Source organism: Canis lupus, chromosome 5 (assembly GCF_048164855.1).
Source record: "Canis lupus baileyi chromosome 5, mCanLup2.hap1, whole genome shotgun sequence".
Lineage (NCBI taxonomy): Eukaryota > Metazoa > Chordata > Mammalia > Carnivora > Canidae > Canis > Canis lupus.
Window position 1 is genome coordinate 18515950 of NC_132842.1, and position 16616 is coordinate 18532565.

The window sequence follows — 16616 nt, forward strand, 5'->3', positions numbered from 1 at the left end:
ACTCAAATACAAAAGCTAACCTTACACATAAAGGAGCTAGAGAAAAAACAGCAGATAGATCCTACACCCAGCAGAAGAAGAGAGTTAATTAAAATTCGAGCAGAACTCAATGAAATCGAGACCAGAAGAACTGTGGAACAGATCAACCAAACCAGGAGTTGGTTCTTTGAAAGAATTAATAAGATAGATAAACCATTAGCCAGCCTTATTAAAAAGAAGAGAGAGAAGACTCAAATTAATAAAATCATGAATGAGAAAAGAAAGATCACTACCAACACCAAGGAAATACAAACGATTTTAAAACATATTATGAACAGCTATATGCCAATAAATAAATAATAATAATAAATTATAATAAAATAAATAAAATAAATAATAATAATAAATAGCCGGGGGAATTTTAAAAAAGAAAACCATATCTGGCGGCATCACATGCCAGATTTCAGGTTGTACTACAAAGCTGTGGTCATCAAGACAGTGTGGTACTGGCACAAAAACAGATGAATGGAACAGAATAGAGAACCCAGAAGTGGACCCTGGACTTTATGGTCAACTAATATTCGATAAAGGCGGAAAGACTATCCACTTGAAGAAAGACAGTCTCTTCAATAAATGGTGCTGGGAAAATTGGACATCCACATGCAGAAGAATGAAACTAGACCACTCTCTTGCACCACACACAAAGATAAACTCAAAATGGATGAAAGAACTAAATGTGAGACAAGATTCCATCAAAATCCTAGAGGAGAACACAGGCAACACCCTTTTTGAACTCGGCCACAGTAACTTCTTGCAAGATACATACACAAAGGCAAAAGAAACAAAAGCAAAAATGAACTTTTGGGACTTCATCACGATAAGAAGCTTTTGCACAGCAAAGGATACAGTCAACAAAACTAAAAGGCAACCTACAGAATGGGAGAAGATATTTGCAAATGACCTATCAGATAAAGGGCTAGTTTCCAAGATCTATAAAGAACTTCTTAAACTCAACACTAAAGAAACAAACAATCCAATTGTGAAATGGGCAAAAGACATGAAGAGAAATCTCACAGAGGAAGACATAGACATGGCCAACACGCACATGAGAAAATGCTCTGCATCACTTGCCATCAGGGAAATACAAATCAAAACCACAATGAGATACCACCTCACACCAGTGAGAATGGGGAAAACTAACAAGGCAGGAAACCACAAATGTTGGAGAGGATGCGGAGAAAAGGGAACCCTCTTGCACTTTTGGTGGGAATGTGAACTGGTGCAGTCACTCTGGAAAACTGTGTGGAGGTTCCTCAAAGAGTTAAAAATAGACCTGCCCTACGACCCAGCAATTGCACTGTTGGGGATTTACCCCAAAGATACAGATGCAATGAAACGCTGGGACACCTGCACCCCAATGTTTATAGCAGCAATGTCCACAATAGCCAAACTGTGGAAGGAGTCTCGGTGTCCAACGAAAGATGAATGGATAAAGAAGATGTGGTTTATGTGTACAATGGAATATTCCTCAGCCATTAGAAATGACAAATACCCACCATTTGCTTCAACATGGATGGAACTGGAGGGTATTATGCTGAGTGAAATAAGTCAATCGGAGAAGGACAAACATTATATGGTCTCATTCATTTGGGGAATATAAATAATAGTGAAAGGTAATAGAAGGGAAGGGAGAAGAAATGGGTAGGAAATGTCAGAGAATGAGACAGAACCTAAAGACTCCTAACTTGGGAATCGAACTAGAGGTGGTGGAAGGGGAGGAGGGGGGTATGGGGGTGACTGGGTGACGGGCACTGACGGGCACTTGACGGGATGAGCACTGGGTGTTATTCTGTATGTTGTCAAATTGAACACCAATAAAAAATAAATTTATTATTTAAAAAAAGTCTGGGTTTATTTCTGTACTCTTTGTTCTAGTGATCTATGTGTCCATCTTTGTGCCAGTCTGTTCTGATTACTACAGATATGTACTGTTGAGATGTGGAATTACGACACATCCAGTTTTGTTTTTATTTTTCAAGATTGCTTTAATATTCTGGGTCCTTTGTATTCCATACAAATTTTAGGATAATATGTCCTAGTTCTGTGAAATGCTGTTCATATTTTGATAGGGATTGCATTAAATCTATAGATTGCTTTATGTAGTGTGGACATTTTAAGAATATTGGTTCTCCTCACTTATGAGTGTGGAATATCATTACTTTGTGTTATCTTCAGTTATTTTTATCAATGCTTTTTGGTTCTTGTAGTACAGGTCTTTCACCTGCTTGGCTAAGTTTATTCCTAGGAATTTTATTCTTTTTGATGCAATTATAACTGGAATTTTTAAAGTTTTTATTCAAATTCCACTTAGTTAACTTAAAGTCCAATATTATGCTGAGTTAAGTAAGTCAATTGGAGAAGGACAATCATTATATGGTTTCACTCATTCGGGGAATATAAAAAATAGTCAAAGGGACTATAGGGGAAAGGAGAGAAAATGAGTGGGAAAAATTAGAGAGTGACAAAACATGAGAGGCTCCTAATTCTGGGAAACAAACAAGGAGTAGTGGAAGGGGAGGTGGGCAGGGGGATGGGGTGACTGGGTGACAGGCACTGAGGGGGGCATTTGATGGGATGATCACTGGGTGTTATACTATATGTTGGCAAATTGAACTTCAATAAAAAATATTTTTAAAAGTCCAGTATTAATTTCAAGTGTACAATATAGTGATTTGAGAAACAAAAACAGATGAATATAGAGGAAGGAAAAAAAATAGAGGGAAACACCCAACATAGTTTGTTGAAAGAAACACATCAAATTGGCAAAGGAGGGGGGAGGGAAGGAGCCAAGGGATGGACATATTGTCATTTTTTTCTTTTTTTTTTTCTTTGAATAAATGTCACTTTTTGAGGCAAAAAAAATTGGCAAAGGAGAATCATATTTTTATTATTTGCAGATTATATGATTATATAGAAGACTCAAAAGACAAAAAAATTACTAGAACTGATAAACAAATTCAGTAAAGACACAAGATACAAAATCAATGCACAGAATTCTGTTGCGTTTCTTTTTCAAAATGTATTTATTTATTTGTTTTAGAGAGAGAGAGCCCAAGAGAGATTGCAAGCAAGCAGGGTAGAGGGTAGGGGAGAGAGACAGTATCTCAATTTGACTCCCCAGTGAGTGTGAAGCCTGACACAGGGCTTGATCTCATGACCTTGAGATCATGACCTGAGCCAAAATCAAGAATCACACACTTAACCTGCTCCATTTCTATCCACCAATAATGAAGCATCAGGGAATTGATCCCATTTACAACTGCACTCAAAACCATAAGATACCTAGGAATAAACGTAACCAAAGAGGTAAAATATCTGCACTCTGAAAAACTATAGGACACTTATGAAAGAAATTGAAGATGACACAAAGAAATGGAAAAATATTCCATGCTCATGGATTAGGACAAATATTGTTAAAATGTCTATGCTACCCAAAGCAAGCTATAAGTTTAATGCAATCCCTAATAAAATACCATCAGAATTTTTCACAGAGCTAGAACAAACAATCCTAAAATTTGCTTGGCACTATAAAAGACTCTGAATAGCCAAAGCCATCTTGAAAAAGCAAAGCAAAGCTGGAGGATCACAATTCTGGACTTCAAGTTATATTACAAGGCGGTAGTGATCACAACAGTGTGGTACTGACACAATATCAAATAGGTAAATAAACAGAACAGAAAACCTAAAAATTATTCCAGAACTATATGGTCAATTGATCTTCATCAAAGCAAGAAAGAATATTACTGGGGGAAAGGACCATGTAGTTTTTATTTCCTTTTATATTTCCTGGTTGATCCATTCATTATGTAGTAGCATGTTGTTTAATCTCCATCTATTTGGGATTTTTCCAGACTTTTTTTCCTGTGGTTGACTTCCAGTTTTATAGTTTTGTGTTCAAAAAATGTGCATGATATCATTTCAAAGTTTTTGTATTTGTTCAAGCCTGTTTTGTGACCTAATATATTATGGAGAATGGTCCATGTGCAGTTGAAAAGAATGAGTATTCTACTGTTTTAGGATGAAATATTCTGAATATATCTGTTAGATCCACCTGGTCCAGTGTTTCATGCAAAGTCATTGTTTCCTTGTTGGTTTTCTGTTTAGATGATCTGTCTATTGATGTAAATTGGTGTTAAAGTTTCCTACTATTATTGTATTATTACCAATGATTTCCTTTATGTTTATTATTAATTGTTTTATATACTGGGGTGTTCTCATTTTTGGTGCATACAAATTTGCAATTATTGGATCTTCTTCTTGCATTGTCCTCTTTATATTGTATAGTGTCCTTCTTTGTCTCTCTGTACAGTCTTTGTTTTAATGTCTAGTTTGTCCAATATAAGTATGGCTACTGTGGCTTTCTTTGGACATCTATTTGCATGATAGATATTTCTTCATCCCCTCTCTCAATTTGCAGTTGTTTTTAGGTTAAAAATTAGTCTCTTGAAGGCAGCATATAGGAGAGTCTTGTTTTTTAATCCATTCTGATGCCCTATGTCTTTTGATTGCAACATTTAGTCTATTTATAATCAAAGTGATTACTGATACATATGTATTTATTGCTATTTTATTACTTGTTTTATCATTGTTTCTGGAGATTTTCTCTGATCCCTTCTTGTTCTTGTCACTCCTGGACAATTCTTTCCACTCAAAGAGAACCCTTTAGTATTTCTTGAGGGATGATTTAATGGTCATGAACCTCTTTAGTTTTTGTCTGGGAAACCTTACTCTCTCCTATTCAGAACAATAGCCTTACCGAATAGAATATTCTTGCTTGTGGATTTTTCCCCTTTAGCATGTTGAATATATCATGTCACTGCCTTCTGGCTTGCCAAGTTTTTGTTCAGAAATCTGCAGCTAGCCTAGTGGGTCTTCCCTTGTAAGTTAAGGATTTCTTTCATCTCACTGCTTTTAAGATTTTTTTTTCTTTTTCACTATATTTTGCCAGTTTAATTATAACATGTGTTGGTATTGGCCTGCTTTTATTGATTTTGATGGGAGTTCTTTGTGCTTCCTGGATCTGAATGTCTGTTTCCTTCCCCAGATTAGGTAAGTTTTCAGCTGTGAAATATCAAACATGAAAAATATGAAAATTTTATATTCAAAAATATCGCATCAATTATATTTTTATTACATATTGAAATAATATTTTGGATGTGTTTTTTAAATATTACCAAATATTATTAAATTTGATTTTACTTGTTTCTTTTATTTTTAATAAAGCTATTATCTATTGTTACATATATGACATATTTCATTGCATTATATTTATGTGCAGTTTTTTATTGTTGGTTATGCCAATTATGTCTATAACAATGTCAATATCTTTGTGATAACTATTTTGACTTTGTAAAAGAAATAAAAATTCCCTTTTAATGTGCTATGGAATTGAATTTAATTACTTAAAAATTATAAGGAATTCCATGCATTAAAATATGTGGGCCTCACACTTTTGAGAAGATTACTTTGTGATTTTTAATTATTCTTTCCACTCTTTTCCTGACATATTTTGCTTATTGGTATTTTTTTCTGAAAGTGCTGATTTCCTCAAGATTTTAGATCTTATTTTCCTGTTGCTAGATGATAGATATGTTGGTTGATAAATAATCATGTTTTATAGAGGAATATAACCTAGCAATTGACTCTTAAATCCTATCCATGTGTTAAAATTAATCCTTTCTAAAATTCGGTAGATATCTTGCGATAATAGCTGATGATTTCTTTTGTCCTACAAACATGTTTAAAACTCTTAAATTCTTTGAAAATATTTTAAAATCTTGGAATTCCTTGCAAATATCTTCATTTCTGGATTGTCTTGAGAATTTTTTTTTTTTTGTCTTGAGAATTTAGATGACTCGGGAACACCAGACCTGCATTTGTAACAGACAGTAAGAGTGACAGCCTTTTTATTTTTAATAAAAATATACTTTACATTTCACTTCATTATTCATGCCACTCCAAACATCACCAGTTCCATTTCACTCACATGACATGTTCAGCCCTGGTAGACATTTGAGTCTACTAGTTGGAGAATAGATTTTGGATTTGAAAGGAAGAAAATTAATTTCAAGCTTTTGCAGCTAATAGCCATGTGAACTTCTAAAATATTCATAATCTCTCTCAGCTCTACTTCCCTTATTTGTTAAGTGGAAATAAAATACTTCCTAGAAATGTTGTGAGGATTAAAAAAGGTAATATTTGAAAAGTACTTAGTATAATATCTGGCATATTTAATCAGCTTTTAAAAATTATTAGGCATATTTATATTTAATTGGGTAATGTATGTTAAATTGTGAAGTAAATAAGACTAAGGAGTATACCTGTGATGAGCACCAGGTGCTGTATGTAAGTGTTGAATCACTAAATTGTGCACCTGAAAATAATATTATACTGTATATTAACTAACTGGAATCTTAAACTTTTAAAAAATAAGGCTAAATAACTATCCAGTAAAATATTTCAAGTTAATTTTATGTGCTATAATTTTACCATAAATAAAAGTTTAGTTTTAAGTCAACTAATTTGGCAATCTGTTATTATTCCAGTTAAAAATGAGGCAGCCTCAGAACTTCAAGATACAGGAGATCTTCTAGCAATAAATCCATCACTTAATGATCTAATATATCAATTAGATTTAAATAAAGTTAGAGGTAAGTAGAGATTTATGATGTTTGGGCAAGAAAAACAGTTTAAGAGTTAACATATTTCAAATCTATAGTTGTAAAATAAATTCAAACATAGGGCAAACTTTTTCAACTTTAATTTTATTCTAATCAATCAATCAATATTTATCTTTAGGTGAATTTGTTATGTGCTCATTAATCCACCAAGCAAGCATTCATTAGTTAATGCTTAATAGATTTATTTTCCCGTTTATGAAACAAAAATATATATAAGATTCTCCCTACATTGTGAATGTTCACAGCAAACTAGATGTTATATATTCTAAAACATAATTTTCATTTCTGACATCATCTTTTCTAATAACAAGATATATTAAAATGGAGCTTTCACAAGATAGGAATAACAAGATGTATTAAAAATGGAGATTTCACAAGATAGGAAATATGGCTGCTTTTTTATCTACTTATCACAAAGTTGGGAAGTTTCTCACAGTGAGAAAAATATGTCAGAACATGTGTAAATAAGTTAGAACATGTGTAAAGCCAGTGTGGCCAGTCGATTAAGTACTTTGCAATAAAATATAAACTGAGTATTCTGAGACAGTTTTCAAACAACCACAATAAGGCAGACATCAACAAAATAGACTAGGAGGCCCCAAGTTCTTGATCTTAGAAAAAGCATTTTAGGGCAGCCCCAGTGGCGCAGCGGTTTAGTGCTGCCTGCAGCCCAGGGTGTGATCCTGGAGACCTGGGATCGAGTCCCACATCAGGCTCCTGCATGGAGCCTGCTTCCCCCTCCTCCTGTGTCTCTGACTCTCTCTCTCTCTCTCTATGTCTATCATAAGTAAATAAATAAATAAATATTTTTTTAAAAAAGAGAGAAAAAGTATTTTAAAAAACCCCAGAAACTGTCAAATCCAACTTTGTCAGAACAACGGGAAATAAACAAAGGCTTACAGTAAATAAGAGAATGCCAATTAAGAAAAAAAATCTTCAAAATAGTAAGAAAATTGGGTGAAAGTGTGAAGGAGTGCTCCAACACAAAATCAAACTACAAAGAATAGGAAATCTCCTGGAGCTCAAGGCATTGCTACTAGATCCACCCTACAGGAAACACTAAAGGGAATCTTTTAGGTTGAAATGATAGGATAATAATAACTTTAAGCTATATGAAGAAATAAGCATTTCTAGTAAAGTACATGCCAAATATAAAAGCCAGTATTACTGAAATTGTGGTTTGTACCTCCGCTTCTTATTTTATATAGCATTGTAAAGAAAAAATACACAAAGATAGCCAAATCTATGTCATTGAACATATAATGTATAAAAATAGTTTATGACATTAATGTAAAAAAAGAAGGGGATGGAGCTGTATAGGAGTAGTTATTGGATATGGCTGGAGTTAAGTTTGGTGATTGATTGTTATAATTTTAAGAAATTATACATAATCCCCTTGGTAACTAAAAAGAAAATATCTACAGAATATAAACAAAAGGAAATAAAACATATAGATTCTTAAAAAAATCAACTGAACATGATAGAGGTCAGGATCAGAGGAAATGAGGAACAAAAAGCCAAGTCAAAAATGACAGCAATAAATTCTTCCTTATGAGTAATTAAATACAAGTGGATTCAATTCTCCAAACAAAAGGCAGACATTGGCAGAATGGATCAAGAACATTATCCAAATATATTCTGTCCACAAAGGATTCGTTAGATCAATGAAATTGATAAAAACTTAGACTGATGAAAAAAAATGACTCAAATTACTAAAATCAGAATGGAAAGGGGGAATATTAATACCAATTTTACAGGAATAAAAACACTGTAGCACTTTACTTCATTAATTAAATAAAAATCATAATCTCAATAAATAAATGAACTAAAATTTCTTTATTTAGAATTTATATCTTTAAAAATTACAAAAGAGGGATACCTGAGTGGCTCAGCAGTTGAGCATCTGCCTTTGGCTCAGGTCAGGATCCCAGGTCCTGGGACTGAGTCATGTATTGGGCTCCCTACCAGAAGCCTGCTTCTCCCTCTGCCTGTATCTCTGCCTCTCTCTGTGTGTCTCCCATGAATAAATAAAAAATTTAATAAATTTTTTAATACAAAAGACTTTTTTCAACAACCGAACAGTAAATTATTTTCCTTCAATATTTGGCATGAGATATATATATAAATATTATATAGTTATATATAGGTATATATATATATATAACTATTTCTACTCATTATTGTCCTGGTTATCCTAGCTGTTATAATAAATTAAGAAGAAAAGAAAAGTGTTAAAAATTCAAAGGGAGAAATGAAACTCTCAGTTGCAGACAATATGATAGTGCAGTTACTGCAATCTAAAAGAATCTGCAGTCTACAAAAAAATCTTAGAGTTATCAACTTGATTTATTAAGATTACTGAATATAAAACTATACAAAACACAATTTTATGTGTATGTACTAAGAATGCAAAATTTAAAAATCAACATTTTTAGTGTTATGGAATTTATATTAGTATCAAAACAAATGCACTATCTAGGAAGAATTGTTTTTCAAAGATATGTAAGACTTCTACTTTCCAGTCTAACATAGAAAGAACTTGGAAGTCTCACTCCTATACTCAAAACAAGAAAAAGCTGAAAAAACTGAAATCCAACAATCCTTAGCTTCACCAGAGAACTGAAGTCATAGGGCAAACAGTGACTCCCAAGCTATACAGATAGATGAATAGTGAGAATTACATCTTACTGAGAACAACAACCAAAACCGGATCTAGCAACGAGTAGGAAAACGTAAAGTATCATTGAATAATTGCTGAAATCTGAACATGAACTGGATTGATAAAATATTCTAGGACAAAACCTTATATAACATTCCACACTTTTATGAAATTTTCCTCCAGGAGCCCTATCAGGTACTTAGGGTGAATATCAGGGAAAAAAAAAAGTCATGTTTACAGCATTGGCAAGAGAAAAGAGAAAAGAGAGAGAGAGAGAGAGAGAGAAGGAGGGCTTGCATAGAAAGAAGTAACAAATTGGTAGATCTTAATTCAGGTATAAAAATAATTACTTGAAATGATGTGGTCTAAATATACCAATCAAAAGATAGATGTCACAATTTATTTTAAAAAGGAACTCAACTATGTGTTGTTTACAAGAAACCCACATTAGGGAGCCCTGGGTGGCTCAGTGGTTGAGGGCCTGCCTTTGGCTCAGGGCATGATCTCGGGGTCCCGGGATTGAGTCCCACATCGGGCTCCCTGCATGGGGCCTGCTTCTCCGTCTGCCTGTGTCTCTGTCTCTGTCTCTCTCTGTGTCTCTCATGAATAAATAAATAAAATCTCTTTTAAAAAAAGAAACCTACATTAAATATGAAAACACTTATAGATTGAAAATAGGATGGCAGGATAGGAGGCTCCTGGTGTTCCTTCTCCCAAAGACGCAATAGATATACAGATAAACACAGACCAGATCCCACTGAGAAAAATCCAAAAATTAATTGAGTGACTCCCATACATCAGACAACCAAGAAAATACCCACATTGAAATGATTAGGAAAACTTAAGACAAAATCAATGCAGTAAGTCCCAACCCTGGAATAAGATTTGCAACTTGGAAGGAACTCCCTAAAAAGCAAAGGGCCTGGACCACATACCTAGAAATCAAGTTTTATGTCTGTCAGCCAGGCTCCTGGCTCCCCAATTAGCTTAGACAACCAGACATTCTCAGTATTCAGAAGTCATAGAGGGACAAATCTTAAGAAGATGACACCTATTTTATTTTATTTTATTTTATTTTATTTTATTTTATTTTATATTTTAGTATAGTCGAAACACGGTGTTACATTAGTTTTAGGTATACAATATGATTTTGCAGGTAAAATTTTTTTTGTATATTTTCTTAATGGAGTTCATTTGCCAACATATAGCATAACACCCAGTGCTCATCCCATCAAGTGCCCCCCTCAGTGCCCATCACCCAGTCACCCCATCCCTCCACCCACATTCTCTTCCACTACTCCTTGTTCATTTCCCAGAGTTAGGAGTCTCTCATATTTTGTCACCCTCACTGATAATTCCCACTCATTTTCTCTCCTTTCCCCTTTATTCCCTTTCACTATTTTATATTCCCCAAATGAATGAGACCATATAATGTTTGTCCTTCTCCGATTGCCTTACTTCACTCAGCATAATTCCCTCCAGTTCCATCCACGCTGAAGCAAATGCTGCATATTCAAAGTTTCTGATGGCTGAGTAATATTCCATTGTATACATAGACCACATCTTCCTTATCCATTCATCTTTCGATGGGCACTGAGGCTCCTTCCACAGTTTGGCTATTGTGGCCATTGCTGCTAGAAACATCGGGGTGCAGGTGTCCTGCCGTTTCACTGCATCTATATCTTTGCGGTAAATCCCCAGCAGTGCAATTGCTGGGTCATAGGGCAGATCTATTTTTAACTCTTTGAGGAACCTCCACAGAGTTTTCCAGAGTGGCTGTAGCAGTTCACATTCCCACCAGCTGTGCAAGAGGGTTCTCCTTTCTCCACATCCTCTCCAATATTTGTTATTTCCTGTTTTATTAGTTTTCCCCATTCTCACTGGTGTGAGGTGGTATCTAATTGTGGTTTTGATTTGTATTTCCGTGATGGCCAGTGATGCAGAGCATTTTCTCATGTTCTTGTTGGCCATGTCTGTGTCTTCCTCTGTGAAATTTCTGTTCATGTCATTTGCCCATTTCATGATTGAATTGTTTGTTTCTTTGTTGTTGAGTTTACTAAGTTCTTTATAGATCATGGATACTAGCCCTTTACCTGATATGTCATTTGCAAATATCTACTCCCATTCTGTAGGTTGTCTTTTAGTTTTGTTGACTGTCTCTTTTGCTGTGAATAGGCTTTTTATCTTCATCAAGTCCCAATAGTTCATTTTTGCTTTTGTTTCTCTTACCTTTATGGATGTATTTTGCATGGAGTTACTGTGGCCAAATTCAAAACGGGTGTTGCCTGTGTCCTCCTCTAGGATTTTGAAGGCATCTTGTCTCACATTAAGATCTTTCATCCATTTTGAGTTTATCTTTGTGTATGGTGTAAGAGAATGGTATAGTCTCATTCTTCTGCACATAGCAGTCCAATTTTCCCAGCACCATTTATTGAAGAGACTATCCTTTTTCCAGTGGATAGTCTTTCCTGCTTTGTCGAATATTAATTGACCACAGAGTTGAGGGCCCATTTCTGGGTTCTCTATTCTGTTCCATTGATATATGTGTCTGTTTTTGTGCCAGTATCATACTGTCTTGATGATCACAGCTTTGTAGTACAACTTGAAATCCAGCATTGTGATGCCCCCGGCTCTGGTTTTCTTTTTCAGTATTCCCCTGACTATTTGGAGTCTTTTCTGATTCCACACAAATCTTAAAATCATTTGTTCCAACTCTCTGAAAAAAGTCCATGGTATTTTGATAAGGATTGCATTGGATGTGTTCCAATCCATGAGCATGGAATATTTTTCCTTCTTTTTGTGTCTTCCTTAATTTCTTTCAGAAGTGTTATCTAGTTTTTAGGGTATAGATCCTTTACCACTTTGGTTAGGTTTATTCCTAGGTATCTTATGCTTTTGGGTGCAATTGTAAATGGAATTGACTCCTTAATTTCTCTTTCCTCAGTCTCATTGTTAGTGTATAGAAATGCCACTGACTTCTGGGCATTGGTTTTGTATCCTGCCATGCTGCTGAATCACTGTAGAGCTCTAGCAATCTTGGGGTGGAATTTTTTGGGTTTTTGACGTAAAGTATCATGTCATCTGTGAAGAGGGAGAGTTTGACTTCTTTGCCAATTTGAATGCCTTTTATTTCTTTTTGTTGTCTGATTGCTGAGGCTAGGACTTCTAGTACTATGTTAAATAGTAGTGGTGAGAGTGGACATCCCTATTGTGTTCCTGATCTTAAGAGAAAGGCTCCCAGTGTTTCCCCATTGAGAATGATATTTCCTGTGGGCTTTTCATAGATGGCTTTTAAGATGCTGAGGAACGTTCCCTCTATCCTTACACTCTGAAGAGGTTTGATCAGGAATGGATGCTGTATTTTGTCAAATGCTTTCTCTGCATCTCTTGAGGGGATCATATGGTTCTTGTTTTTTCTCTTGTTGATATGATCTATCATGTGATTGTTTTACGAGTGTTGAACCAGCCTTGCATCCCGGGGATAAATCCCACTTGGTCATGGTGAATAATCTTCTTAATGTATTGTTGGATCCTATTGGCTTGTATCTTGTTGAGAATTTTTGCATCTGTGTTCATCAGGGATATTGGTCTATAATTCTTCTTTTTGGTGGGGTCTTTGTCTGGTTTTGGGATTAAGGTGATGCTAGCCTCATAAAATGAGTTTGGAAGTATTCCGTCCCTTTATATCTTTTGGGACAGCTTTAGTAGAATAGGTATGGTTTCTTTTTTTTTAACTTATTTTTTATTGGTGTTCAATTTACTAACATACAGAATAACCCCCAGTGCCCGTCATCCATTCACTCCCACCCCCCGCCCTCCTCCCCTTCTACCACCCCTAGTTCGTTTCCCAGAGTTAGCAGTCTTTACGTTCTGTCTCCCTTTCTGATATTTCCCACACATTTCTTCTCCCTTCCCTTATATTCCCTTTCACTATTATTTATATTCCCCTAATGAATGAGAACATATAATGTTTGTCCTTCTCTGACTGACTTACTTCACTCAGCATAATACCCTCCAGTTCCATCCACATTGAAGCAAATGGTGGGTATTTGTCATTTCTAATAGCTGAGGAATATTCAATTATATACATAAACCACATCTTCTTTATCCACTCATCTTTCGTTGGACACCGAGGCTCCTTCCACAGTTTGGCTATCGTGGCCATTGCTGCTATAAACATCGGGGTGCAGGTGTCCTGGCGTTTCATTGCATTTGTATCTTTGGGATAAATCCCCAACAGTGCAATTGCTAGGTCGTAGGGCAGGTCTATTTTTAACTGTTTGAGGAACCTCCACACAGTTTTCCAGAGTGGCTGCACCAGTTCACATTCCCACCAACAGTGTAAGAGGGTTCCCTTTTCTCCGCATCCTCTCCAACATTTGTGGTTTCCTGCCTTGTTAATTTGCCCCATTCTCACTGGTGTGAGGTGGTATCTCATTGTGGTTTTGATTTGTATTTCCCTGATGGCAAGTGATGCAGAGCATTTTCTCATGTGCGTGTTGGCCATGTCTATGTCTTCCTCTGTGAGATTTCTCTTCATGTCTTTTGCCCATTTCACAATTGGATTGTTTCTTTAGTGTTGAGTTTAAGAAGTTCTTTATAGATCTTGGAAACTAGCCCTTTATCTGATAGGTCATTTGCAAATATCTTCTCCCATTCTGTAGGTTGTCTTTGAGTTTTGTATCAGTCTTTTGACTGTATCCTTTGCTGTGCAAAAGCTTCTTATCTTGATGAAGTCCCAATAGTTCATTTTTGCTTTTTTTTCTTTTGCCTTCGTGGATGTATCTTGCAAGAAGTTACAGTGGCCGAGTTCAAAAAGGGTGTTGCCTGTGTTCTACTCTAGGATTTTGATGGAATCTTGTCTCACATTTAGATCTTTCATCCATTTTGAGTTTATCTTTGTGTATGGTGCAAGAGAGTGGTCTAGTTTCATTCTTCTGCATGTGGATGTCCAATTTTCCCAGCACCATTTATTGAAGAGACTGTCTTTCTTCCAATGGATAGTCTTTCCTCCTTTATCGAATATTAGTTCACCATAAAGTTTGGGGTCCACTTCTGGGTTCTCTATTCTGTTCCACTGATCTATGTGTCTGTTTTTGTGCCAGTACCACACTGTCTTGATGACCACAGCTTTGTAGTACAACCTGAAATCTGGCATGTGATGCCCCCAGATATGGTTTTCTTTTTAAAATTCCCCTGGCTATTCGGGGTCTTTTCTGATTCCACACAAATCTTAAGATAATTTGTTCTAACTCTCTGAAGATAGTCCATGGTATTTTGATAGGGATTGCATTAAACGTGTATATTGCCCTGGGTAACATTGACATTTTCACAATATTAATTCTGCCAATCCATGAGCATGGAATATTTTTCCATCTCTTTGTGTCTTCCTCAATTTTTTTCAGAAGTGTTCTATAGTTTTTAGGGTATATGTCCTTTACATCTTTGGTGAGGTTTATTCCTAGGTATCTTATGCTTTTGGGTGCAATTGTAAATGGGACTGACTCCTTAATTTCTCTTTCTTCAGTCTCATTGTTAGTGTATAGAAATGCCACTGATTTCTGGGCATTGATTTTGTATCCTGCCACGCTACCAAATTGCTGTATGAGTTCTAGCAATCTTGGGGTGGAGACTTTTCGGTTTTCTATGTAGAGTATTATGTCATCGGCGAAGAGGGAGAGTTTGACTTCTTCTTTGCCAGTTTGAATGCCTTTAATGTCTTTTTGTTGTCTGATTGCTGAGGCTAGGACTTCCAGTACTATGTTGAATAGCAGTGGTGAGAGTGGACATCCCTGTCTTGTTCCTGATCTTAGGGGAAAGGCTCCCAGTGTTTCCCCATTGAGAATGATATTTGCTGTGGGCTTTTCGTAGATGGCTTTTAAGATGTTGAGGAATGTTCCCTCTATCCCTACACTCTGAAGAGTTTTGATCAGGAATGGACGCTGTATTTTGTCAAATGCTTTCTCTGCATCTAATGAGAGGATCATATGATTCTTGGTTTTTCTCTTGCTGATATGATGAATCACATTGATTGTTTTATGAGTGTTGAACCAGCCTTGTGTCTCGGGGATAATCCTACTTGGTCATGGTGAATAATTTTCTTAATGTACTGTTGGATCCTATTGGCCAGTATCTTGTTGAGAATTTTTGCATCCATGTTCATCAGGGGTATTGGTCTGTAATTCTCCCTTTTAGTGGGGTCTTTGTCTGGTTTTGGAATTAAGGTGATGCTGGCCTCATAGAACGAATTTGGAAGTACTCCATCTCTTTCTATCTTTCCAAACAGCTTTAGGAGAATAGGTATGGTTTCTTCTTTAAACGTTTGATAAAATTCCCCTGGGAAGACATCTGGCCCTGGACTCTTGTGTCTTGGGAGGTTTTTGATGACTGCTTCAATTTCCTCCCTGGTTATTGGCCTGTTAATGTTTTCTATTTCTTCCTGTTCCAGTTTTGGTAGTTTGTGGCTTTCCAAGAATGCGTCCATTTCTTCTAGATTGCCTAATTTATTGGCGTATAGCTGTTCATAATATGTTTTTAAAATCGTTTGTATTTCCTTGGTGTTGGTAGTGATCTCTCCTTTCTCATTCATGATTTTATTAATTTGAGTCTTCTCTCTCTTCTTTTTAATAAGGCTGGCTAATAGTTTATCTATCTTATTAATTCTTTCAAAGAACCAACTCCTGGTTTGGTTGATCTGTTCCACAGTTCTTCTGGTCTCGATTTCGTTGAGTTCTGCTCGAATCTTTATTAACTCCCTTCTTCTCCTGGGTGTAGGATCTATTTGCTGTTTTTTCTCTAGCTCCTTTATGTGTAAGGTTAGCTTTTGTATTTGAGTTCTTTCCAGTTTTTGAATGGATGCTGGTATTGCGATGTATTTCCCCGATAGGACTGCTTTTGCTGCATCCCAAAGATTTTGAACGGTTGTATCTTCATTCTCATTAGTTTCCATGAATCTTTTTAATTCTTCCTTAATTTCCTGGTTGACCCTTTCATCTTTTAGCAGGATGGTCCTTAACCTCCACGTGTTTGAGGTCCTTCCAAACTTCTTGTTGTGATTTAGTTCTAATTTCAAGGCATTATGGTCTGAGAATATGCAGGTGACGATCCCAATCTTTTGGTATCGGTTCAGACCCGATTTGTGACCCAGTATGTGGTCTATTCTGGAGAAAGTTCCATGTGCACTTGAGAAGAATGTGTATTCAGTTGAGTTTCGATGTAAAGTTCTGTAGATATCTGTG

General features: G+C 35.8%; 1 protein-coding gene across 7 annotated transcripts in view; it reads left to right on the forward strand.

Annotated features, from left to right (window-relative positions):
• The window catches only part of LOC140633280 (coiled-coil domain-containing protein 7-like), a 356022-nt gene that overhangs the window by 252530 nt on the left and 86876 nt on the right, over positions 1–16616 (forward strand). For all 7 annotated transcript variants that reach the window (XM_072825599.1, XM_072825602.1, XM_072825600.1 and 4 more), the window contains one exon: positions 6585–6689. In XM_072825599.1, coding sequence (XP_072681700.1) covers positions 6585–6689 — 105 coding nt within the window. Of the gene's footprint in view, positions 1–6584; positions 6690–16616 lie in introns of those variants that run through there.